Source organism: Eleginops maclovinus, chromosome 20 (assembly GCF_036324505.1).
Source record: "Eleginops maclovinus isolate JMC-PN-2008 ecotype Puerto Natales chromosome 20, JC_Emac_rtc_rv5, whole genome shotgun sequence".
Classification (NCBI taxonomy): domain Eukaryota; kingdom Metazoa; phylum Chordata; class Actinopteri; order Perciformes; family Eleginopidae; genus Eleginops; species Eleginops maclovinus.
In genome coordinates, this window is record NC_086368.1 from 8,312,038 (window position 1) to 8,323,477 (window position 11,440).

Consider the following 11,440-nt stretch of genomic DNA (forward strand, 5'->3'; position numbering starts at 1 on the left):
ATTCATGGTAACTCTACTTCACTGGGATCCATTGTTTGATTGATGGTTTGTTTTTGTTCAACAAGGTCAACCATATGCATTTCTATTGTCTAGTGAATTTGAGTTAGCAGTAATTACTTAGCATTGCTCTGGAAGGATTCTCTGTCACAGCACATGCATATCAGTTTCTCCGCAGGATGAAATCATTACTATCCTCTCAGGTAACTATTGTATTTGAACATTGCTTCATTACTAAAGTTCAAGCGGCATTTAATTTGCCAATAGATAGCGAAGAGACGTCCGATGTATAGAAGACTATGAGAAAATGAGCCCACTTGTAACTTATTTTTTTACTTCAGTAATCATGTTATTAGTGAGTTATGGATATCAATCACTATTTTCAAGGCTTCTTTAATGCAGAATTATGTTCAGTTTGTTAATAATGGTCCCATTTGGAGTAAAATAGACAATAAAGCAGGGAATGCTTTAGGAAGATGCTACATCAAGATTGATAGGTCGTTACCAGGGCATTGTCCGATGTGGGCGTTGTCCTTGTTTTTGTCTTACAACTGTAACCCTATACCAACTGTTTTCATTTTATGAAAATATATTATAAAGTTTTTGTGGCCTAAAAAAAATCCCCATTCAGCATTTGGTTTCACCCCCTTGTGTCTGGTTCCAAAAGAACTAGATGACAAGAGCGAAAAATCAGTCAAACTCCAGGCTTCAAAACAGAAATCCCAAAACCAATTGTTGTTGTCGGTGACTATCTCCACTTCTTACATATTGTACAGTCTATAGTTAAGTCCCTTTTCAATGTTTCAACTGCAATTTTTTGATTGGATCTAAATATAAGGATTTCCTGGAGCTACTGACATTTGGTGACATTGACTTTCCAACAGTGTGAATGAAAGTCGTGACTGTTATTGTATTCTAATAAAAAGCCCATTTGCTTATTGTAATATGACATTCAGATTTATTCTCTAATTAGAGATGAGTTTGGATTAAAGGCAAGCAAGGCCGAGGGCCGGAGTGATGCTACGCTCTTATGCATGCACACCACACAACAAGCAAATACATGATGGAATAAGCAAGTACTAGATCCTCATCATATTAGTGGATGATGACATGTAGAAAGATGCTAAAACAGACTTGGGGGAAGCATGACAGTGCTTAGAGAGTTGGAAATAACTGGCACATATGAAGAAGCTATTTAAGTGCAATTTATTTTCATTCCCTTTCAATTTAACAATATGTGCATTTACAACATAGTCTCTTAAATTGTACCATTAAAATAAGAATTATAATCCTCCTGTGGCTATATAATCTACTGCAGGGAAGTGTTTGCATATTTTATAATTGCAGCATTATAAATAGTGCACAACATCAATTCCAATCTCATTACCAGTCATAAACAGCAGCCTTTGTTGGTAGTGACAACCTGTCTGTTCCTGGAGGACATCACGTCCTCTCCTCTTTAGGATAACAGGCAGTGATCGCTGAACAAGCTTCCACTGTCTCATGTTAACCGCTCACAATTAGCCATACAATGGCCTCGAGCTAAAATCATTCCATGAATAAAAGTGTTGAAGGGAAAAGGTTTCGACCCTGGAGGTTAACATTTGACATCTTTTGTTTTTTGGGGGGCATGAGTCAGCATGAGTCATAAATGTTTTGGGAGCTTTGGCTGTGTATGCAGCATTATTCCTAGGGCTTTAGTATTCTTTTTAACAAGTCTGCATATGCAGGCCTTCAATTTAACAGTACATGCAGTGCAAGATTACAAAAAACAACCCATCTAAATTGAATTCCTTTTCTAACATTTCTACAATTGTATCTGCAGTTCACTTGTCTGTCTCTGCATGTCAATGACATTTTATTATCTGTCTACCACAGGACCACTACTCATATAGTAGTGTTGATTTAAAGGGGCTATAATGCTCACGTTCAGGTTCATATTAATATTTTGTTCCTCTACTGTGACATCTTTACATACTTTAATGTTTAAAAAGGTCTTAATTTTTTCTCATACTGCCTGTGCTGCAGCACCTCTTTTCACCAAATGTCTGAAACCAGAGCCCAGTCTGCTCCTATTAAACAGATGCTCTGTTGTGATTCTCCGTTGTGATTGGTCAAATGTCCTGCCCGGTCGCCTATCACACACAATGTGTTGGAAGCTAGCCATAGAAGCGCAAATTTTACATAGTAATGTCACTGTTACGTATGAAAACGAAGGAGGCCAATAAAGGCGTTTCAGGCAGGGGGAGACTGTGTGGGAGAGAAACTACCCCTGGAGGGAACTTATGGATTTTAGTATTTAGTAGTATAAATTATGTTTTGTTATTATGCGACTCCCATACATTCCTCTCAGCTTTCTCCCTGCCTGGATAATCCAAACAGATGTGGACTTCCCTCAATGCCCCCCATCAGTCCCCTCTCACATCAACTAATCTGAACCATGCCTGTGATAGCACAGGGTACCATCTGCTCTGCTCCTGCCCTCTTTGAGATGGGAAGACCTCCACATCTGGACCATGCCTGCCCCTCCTCCCAATTCTCCTTTTTTATCCCTCACTATCACTGATACAGAGGATTTAACAACCCATCAAGCTTGATAGTCCCTATACATGTATATCTGTGTCGCAATCAGGGATGTGGTAGAGGTTGAATTAATCAAGTGTTTTCATATGTGAAACATTTCAGTAAATCATGACGATCTTAAGTCTCAATATAATTTTTAAAATGGAAGCTCAAACTACAATATACGTTATAGTTATATTCGACTAAGTTAAGTGATGCATTAAAAAAAACAATCATGGTGGGAACATTACAATTATACTTAAATGATGGTATTCTAAAGCATTTCACTTTTCTGTCTTTATATGACAATTATGACTTGTAATTATTTATTTTGAAAGGGCTTTAATCACAATTTTATACTCATCAGTTAATCACCTTGTTCAGTCATTTTTAAAACAGCTTTCACTCAAGGTCAATTTACATGTGGACTTCTGTTGCTGGTTAATGACAAGAAAAAAATACTAAAGAAAAGTCACATTTAAACTTTCTCGGCACGTGAAATGTGAACATTTTGTCCTGGTTTGACCAAAGTATATCATTTACTTTAGGGCAGATCTAAATGTATTCTATTTTGCAACCATTTCCTTTTTAATGGCAGCACTTTAGGACACCAGATGTTATAGATAAATAACACATAATTCAATAAAAGTAGGCATCGTAACGTTTGCTTGCGAACAGCATAGTCTGAAAACATCCATGTTGTTTTTGTTGCACTTTGATGGAAAAACCCCTGACATAAATGCATTTAACATTTGACCCAAGGACAACAGGAATGTTAGGATATTTGATAAAAATGTGTTCAACAGTTTTTTTTCAATGTTTGTAAAATAATTGCATAGTGGGGACTCTAGAGCAGGGGTTTTCAAATTGGGTGAATGTGAGCCTCCCCTAGAATAGGAAAGGACAGCCGCATTCACAAGTCAAACAATCCGCACAGTGTGTCTGGGCCTTAAGCGCACATTTGAAGGAGATGCACGTCTTAAACTAAATCAGCACAATTGGCAGCTCTCTGATCAATGAACTACAACGCTTGTTCACGGAAAACATAACATTTAACGGTCAACTGCATTGAGGGCATGTTATCCGATCGAGCAGATTCACATATTATCACATTTTTTAACGTTTTCAGCCACATAAAACCTCAGATTTAACCAACAAACAAAATGACGCCATTCACGTCGTTTGCGCTACAAGAGCGAAATCAACCCTATTGCCAACCAATGTATGCATTCAAGACAACTGTCATGGGCTACGTTCCCAATTAGTAAACACTGCCAATAACCTCCAGAACGCATGTGATTGAGTCCATGAAGTTTTACTGAGAATCTTGTGAAACTGAAAATACAGCAAAAATATCCGCATTATAATCTGTCATCCGGCAGTAGTAAAATATAGAGCTAATACACAATCAAAATGCTAACAGTCTTTAATGCTCACACAAACTCAGCACTGCTCGATAGGTTGGTGTAAACATATACTCACAGAGGTTGCTTTAGCGAAGAGGGAGAAAGAATAGCTGTGTAACGGAAGAACTGAAGACGGCACGGCTCACACAACCGTACCTAATCACTGCACTGAGAAACCGGCTTCTTAGCCTATCTCCCAGCATGCACTACGTCTGAGTTGCTATGGTAACCAAAGTAAACAAATGACACTGAACAGTGTTTCTAACAAAAAACGACAGGGGCATAACACTCCCCGCTTGGGGTCTTTAAAGAGCCCACATTAACGAACAGAATCAGTCTTTGGGGAAAGAAGCAGAACTACTTCTGTAATGGGGCGAAAGAAGGTCTTCTTGGCTCCATCCTTGACGATTTCAGCTTCGACTTTCCGCACCAATCCATCTTCTCCTGGAAAGGTTTTCGTGGTGATGCCCATAGGCCATTCATTTCTTTTGGCCTGCTTGTCTTTCAGGAGAACTATGTCTCCTTCTTGGAGGCTCGGCCGTTTTCCTTGCCACTTATGCCGAAGCTGCAATGTTTTGAGGTATTCCTGTTTCCACCTGTTCCAAAATATATCTGCCAGGCCCTGAACTTGCTTCCACTCCTCTCTGAAGAGATCCGTTTCATCAAAGCTGCCTGGTGGAGGAGGAAGCGCAGAGCCTGTCTTGAGGGTCAGAAGCATTGCTGGTGTGAGGATGAGAGGTGATTCCGGGTCCGATGACACTGGGATGAGCGGCCTGGCATTCATGATTGCAGCTACCTCGGCCATGAGTGTAGTCAGAACCTCATGTGTTAAACGAGACCTCTTCTGGTCCAGCAACATGCACTCCAAAATACGGCGGGCGATGCCAATCATACGTTCCCACGCTCCACCCATGTGAGATGCGTGGGGCGGGTTAAACACCCAGGTGCAGCTCTGTGTACTTAGGTACTTCTCCATGCTGTTGAAGCCTGGATTCGTCTTGTCCATCTCTGTAGCTATCATCTCGGTGATCTCGACAGCGAGTACAGCCGCACAGAGCTCAAGTCTTGGGATAGTTAGGCCGGGCTGGGGGGCCAACTTGGCTTTCCCAAAGACGAAGCCAACCTCTGTCTCTTCCTGTTGGCTTGTCACCTTGATGTATGCTACGGCTGCGATTACTTTAACTGATGCGTCTGCAAAGACACAGAGTTCGCTTCTTAGTGCCCCTGCAGTGGAGAAGGACGTATAAGGGCGTGGTATTTGGAGCCCCTCTAGGTCTTGGAGTGACTCTTTCCATCTGGTCCACTCAATCTCCATGTCTTTGGGTAGAGGCGAGTCCTAATCTTCTGCTTGTGTGGTGAGTTCTCTGAGTATCAGTCTTCCGTGAACCGTGATGGGTGCGAGGAACCCTAAAGGGTCATAGAGGCTATTCACTGGCGAGAGTACCCCTCTGCGGGTGAACGGCTTCTTGTCATCTTCAATCTGAAACGTGAAGGTGTCGTTGCGCATGTTCCAGAACAATCCAAGGCTACGTTGGATAGGCAAGTCATCGACGAAGAGATCTAGGCTGTTGACATCGTTGGAATGATCTTTGGATGGGAATGCTTCGATGACGGCAAGCCGATTTGACGCAATTTTGTGCAGTCTGAAGTTAGAAGCTGCAAGCATCTTCTGTGCTCCCCCAAGGACACTGATGGCTTCTTCCTCGGTGCTAAAGGACTTTAAAGCACCGTCAACATAGAACTCACGGTTGATGAATCTTTTTGCGTCGCTGCCATAGTCGGCCTCTGCTTCCTTAGCTGCCCCTTCGCAAACCGTACGCGCCAACGGCAGGTGAAGGGCTGTTCCCAAATAGGTGGACTCGCATTCTGTAGTCCACAATATCAGAGTTGAGGTCATTGTTCCTATACCACAGGAAGCGGAGAAAGTCCCGGTGGTCCTCCTGTACGACAAAGCAGTGGAACATGCGCTTGATGTCAGCAGTGATTGCTACTTGTTCCTTCCTGAACCTCATGAGAATGCCTAGTAGGCTATTATTAAGGTCGGGGCCAGTGAGCAAAACATCGTTGAGCGATACCCCTCCACACGATGCGCTGCCGTCGAAGACCACGCGGATCTTATCTGTCTTCCTGGGATGATACACGCCGAACAGGGGCAGGTACCAGCTCTCCTGTTCAGGTTTTGTTGGTGGGGCAACCTCTGCATGCGCTCTCTTAAGCATCTTCTCCATAAACTCTAGGAAGTGGGCTTTCATCTGCGGCCATTTTTCCAGTGAGCGGTGGAGTGATACAAGGTAAAGAAAAGATAAAGGTGCAACCCAACTTTTGGAGCTGTCCTGGTGGCACTCAGCGTCCATTATCTGAAGAAACTTTGAATCTTCTATGGATGGAGCAAGTCTGTGGTCGTCAGGAGTACGTGCGAAGATGGTTTGTCACAGGCTGCCTCGAATGAATGTCGCTGAGCCATACGTGGGGTTTAATGCCAGATGTTTAGGTGCTTGACTGAACGTCTCTTTGACCGTGATCTTGTTGCAGCATGGTTGGAGATGGCTTGTGCGACCGTTCTATAAGATGGCTGTTTTGTAGCTTCTCGCCTCCAGTGGTCTGTGAGCGCCTCCAAGGCAAACGTCACCGATGACGACCCATCCTAGGTCAAGCCTTTGAGCGAACGGTGCATTTCCTGGACCGCGTATCTGCTCTCGAACCTTGTGAACCTGCAAGATGTCCCTGCCCAATAGGAGGAGTATCTTGGCATCTGGATCGAGAGATGGTATTTTGCCAGCTATACGTTTCAGGTGAGCATGGTGGTATGTTGCATCCGGGGTAGGGATCTCAGCACGGACGTTAGGGATTTGGTTGCACTCGAGGAGTGTGGGCAGAGGAATGCTCAGTTGCTTGTCCACTGGCTCGATAGTGTGACCACTGGCTCTCCTCCCCGCTGTCTCTGTACGTCCCGCACAAGTCTTGAGTGTGTATGAGTAGGAGCATCCGGAGATCTCAAAGACATTGAAGAACTCAGACCGAGCGAGGGACCGATTACTCTGTTCGTCCAGTATGGCATACATCCGCTTGGAGGCCTCTCTGCATCCATTTGGAAAAACACTGACAAGGCAGATCTTGGCACATGCTCTGGCGCTTAGACCTTCCCCGCATACTTGTGTACATGTCGACTTGACCTCGTGGTCATCCGCTTTGTCCTCCTCCCCGCTGTCCTTTGAAGTGGGAGGGAACGACTTAGATCTCCAGGTAGGTTGGTTGGGGTGTAGTGCAGTTGCATGAGCAGTGCTCTCACACTCTATACATTTTATCTCAGCAGTGCAGTTCCTTGCGAGATGTTCTGCCGAAGAGCAACAGCGAAAGCAGATGTAGTGTTCTTTCAAGAGCTGCTTGCGATCCTCTATGCTCTTTTCATAAAAGCCTCTGCATTTTCTTAGAGGGTGAGGCTTTTGGTGTAGGGCAGGGGTTTTCAACCGGTGGTCCGCGGACCCCTGGTGGTCCGCGGCGGCATTGCATGTGGTCCGTGACAAGAGCCTATGTTGATCAGTTCACCATTGTTTTTTTTAATATAAATTCGCTTTGATATTTCAACACATTTCCAGAATACCGTTACATATCGTGAAAAATATGTTTAAAATAATATAAAGGAAATTCAAGCTGACAGAATGTAGCCTTGCGCCTATCCAGTCTATGGTAGCCTGTGATTCGCTAATGGTAATGAGTTGCGTCGCTAACCTCACTTATTATTCATTACGTACAGTCTTGCGAGCAAAGTTGACACACATTTATAAGCATAGCCGACGAGAGTATTTTAAGATAGGTTGTAGTACAGCAAACATTTGTTACATATGTACTAGTCTAGCTATATATCTAGCACCAATGGATCGTTTTGTAGTGAGGAAAGTGCCAGAGGGACAGGCTGCCATGACAGAGGGTCAGGCTGCCACGACAGAGGGACAGGCCGCCACGATAGGGCAAGGACAGGCTTCCGAAGCGTCAACTTCGCAAAAAAGACGAAAAAGAAAATACAATGAGGAATATGTTAAATATGGATTCACAGTGACGACAGACAGAGCAGGAGAGGAGGTACCACTGTGTTTCGTATGTTCAACAATTCTCTGTAATGAAGCTATGAAGCCGTCGAAACTTACGCGGCATATGGAGACGCATCACGTCCACTTGAAGGCCAAACCCGTTGAGTACATGCAACAGATGTTGCGTGATTTCAAAGGACAGCAGGCTACCATGAGGAAGAGTGCAAAAATAAATGAAAACGCACTGAAAGCATCGTATCTGGTCGCTCTCAGGGTTGCAAAAAGTAAGAAGCCCCATACCATTGCAGAGCAGCTTATATTGCCAGCAGCCATAGATATGTGCAGAGCTATGGTAAGCGAAGAATGTGCCAACAAATTAAAAACTATTCCGTTGTCAGACAACACAATCGGAAGACGAATTGGGGAAATGGCAAATGATGTCAAAGACCAGCTGATGGCAAAACTTCAGACAGTTCTGTTTTCCCTTCAAATCGACGAGACGACAGATGTTACTAATGATGCGCAACTGTTAACATTTGTGCGATACGAGGACAGTGGCACTATGTGCGAGGAATTTCTTTTTTGCAAACCACTGCCCGGGCGAACTACCGGTGTAGAAATATTTAAAGCACTGGACGATTTTTTCACGGAGCACAATATCTCGTGGCAGAGGTGCGTTGCATTATGCAGCGATGGGGCCCGAGCCATGAGTGGCAGCAAGACTGGACTGTTTGCGCATGTAAGGAGGGTGGCTCCGGGGGTAATTTGGACACACTGCCTGATTCATAGAGAGGCTCTCGCCTCCAAAGATCTCAGTGTTGAGCTCAGTGGTGTGTTTGATGTCGTTGTCAAGACGGTCAACTTCATAAAACGAAACGCATTGAATACACGCCTGTTTTCATCCCTATGCCATGACTTGGGAAGTGAACACAGCTCTCTCCTTTATCATTCAGAGGTGCGTTGGCTGTCTCGCGGCGCTGTGCTCGCCCGTGTGTTTGAACTACGCGGAGCTATCTACGAGTTCTTGTGCGAGAAGCATTCTGATCTGGCTTCCAATTTCAACGATAGTTACTGGTTAACTAAGCTGGCGTACCTCACAGATGTTTTTGCAGAGCTGAACAAGTTGAACAGCTCCATGCAAGGGAGAGATGCAAACGTCATGCAGCTCTACGAGAAGCTCGACGCATTTGTGAAAAAAATGTCAAAGTGGATCGAACGAGTGGAGAGCAATAACTTGGCGATGTTTCCTTCAGTTGAGGAATACCCTGACAGCACTGACATCAACGACACTATATGTGAGCATTTGAGGAAGCTTGTGCGTCAATTCGCAAAGTACTTCACTGATTCGGAAGAGTGGCGCCGTGACAGCAAGTGGATCCTGCTCCCATTCAGTGACGATGCATCAGTAGGGTCAAGTCTGACGGCTGTGGAAGAGGATAAGCTGATTGAGATGTCCACAGACTCTGTCAGGAGGCATATGTACGACACACAGCCCCTTGTTAAATTCTGGATAAGTTGCCAGACAGAATTTCCACAGCTTGCTGCAAAAGCAATGAGGTGTCTTTTGCCCTTTCCAACCACATACCTGTGTGAGAGTGGTTTTTCTACACTGGCGTACTTAAAGAATAAGTACAGGGCTAGGCTTGATCCAGAGAATGACATGAGACTGTCTCTGTCTACCATTTCGCCACGAATAGACAGGCTGTGTGGACTTCACCACGCCCAGATATCACACTGACAGGTAGGCCTAATTCTCCCATGTTTTCACTGTTACGACCCTGGCGGGTTTAGGCCCCGCCCTGTGTTAATGGTAAGCCTGTTCTCTCTCCCTGCTTTTCTCAATCTCTCTCTGCTTTTCTCAATCTCTCTGTCTCTACAGCAGGTGATTGGTGACAGGTCTGTCCTGGCTGGGTTATAAAAGCCCTGACCAGCCAGCAGTTGAGGCTGCCTTGGTCTTCATTTGTTGGATTTTGGTTCTCCGGTGTTGTTGGATTTTTGTTCTCCGTTGTTGTTTTGTCACACACCTAGACTGACTTTGCATGACATTTTTAGTTACTTTTCCCAATACTGAATTGCACAACACTTTATTATTCTTTATTCTTTCTTTAAAATAATCTTTAATTTAATTTAATTTAATAAATCTACTTTTATTATTATAAAATCTGCGTGGCCTCTCTTTCATGTTTCATGCATTGAGCTATGCATGTAACACCAAATACACACGCGCACGCGCAGGCACATCAGTGGGCCGCGGATTGCTTTCTAGTCCGAATGGTGGTCCCTGGGACAAAACCAGTTGAAAACCCCTGGTGTAGGGGGCAATGTTATTTTGGGTCAATTCGTTCCCTAGCACCTTTAGGCTCATACTTGGTTGTTCCTGAGACCTGTGTCTTATGATCATATACAGATGTCTTTGTGGGCCTCTCCCATTTGCTCTTTTTCTCTGTTGGAGCTTGCATGAAGAGGTTAAAGCCTGGGTCTGCACGAGCCTTTGCCTCTGTGTAGATGAAGTCTACCAGTACAAAGAAAGGTGGGAAGCTGACAGAATGTTCACGTTTGTATCTTGTTCCAAAGTATAGCCACTTCTCTTGTAAGTTGTATGGGAGTTTCTCAATAATGGGCTTAATTCCCCTAGAGGTGTCCAAATATGCCAAGCCTGTGAGGAAGCCATCTGCCTTGGCGGCCTGTAGTTCTGACAACAGGTCAGCTAGATCCCAGAGACTCTGTGGATCTTTTGTTGTGACCTTTGGAAAGTTTTCCAGTTTGTTGAACAGAGCCTGTTCGACGACCTCTGGTAAAGCCAAATAGTTCATCGAGACGCTCCCACGCCATGCGCAGTCCAATGTTCGGATTCTTGATGTTGACTGCTTTTATTCTTCTTACCTGTTCTGCTGACTCAAATACTTGATTAGGAGGTCGAGTTCTTCTGCAGCAGACAGGTCTAGACCGGCGATAGTATTTCCGAATGATGTTTTCCAGGCCCAATAGTCCATTGGCTGGTCATTGTACGGGTTGAGACCTGACGTCACCAGACGGTTGCGGGCAAGATATCTAACAAGGTCTCCACTGGTTGATGAGTAGTCGTGGCTGGTTCTGTAAGGCGTCCCATGAACAGGCAGGTACATAGGAAATGGGCAATGCTGATTGAAGGTCTGATGGTCCGGTGGAGGTATTCCACTAGGCTTAGGAGCTGGAGTGGAGTGCGGAGACTGCTTGAAGCTTTGTTGTACTGGTGCCCTGCTTGTCTGGGGAGCCTGAGGAGAGTGGTGAGGTGTGATGGCAGAGGAAGCAGCAGCTTGAGTTTGACTTTCTTTGAGTGTGTGGAGTGTTGGAGGAGCGTTGTTACCCTCTATTGGGCCTGATGGCCTAATGTTGTATAGGCTGTCTTGCTCTGACACGTAGGTGGCTGTGCGCTGGTGTTTGATAAACTGGGGGTCCCTGTCACTA

At 44.6% G+C, this 11,440-nt stretch overlaps 1 protein-coding gene across 1 annotated transcript; it reads left to right on the top strand.

Moving 5' to 3' along the window:
- Positions 1 to 7,431: 7,431 nt before the first annotated feature.
- Positions 7,432 to 10,297, top strand: LOC134882385 (protein FAM200A-like). The gene is made up of 2 exons (XM_063910033.1): positions 7,432 to 9,734; positions 9,873 to 10,297. Exon 1 carries the CDS (start codon positions 7,650 to 7,652, stop codon positions 9,729 to 9,731), a length of 2,082 nt encoding a protein of 693 aa, XP_063766103.1. The 5' UTR covers positions 7,432 to 7,649; the 3' UTR covers positions 9,732 to 9,734; positions 9,873 to 10,297.
- Positions 10,298 to 11,440: the final 1,143 nt, after the last annotated feature.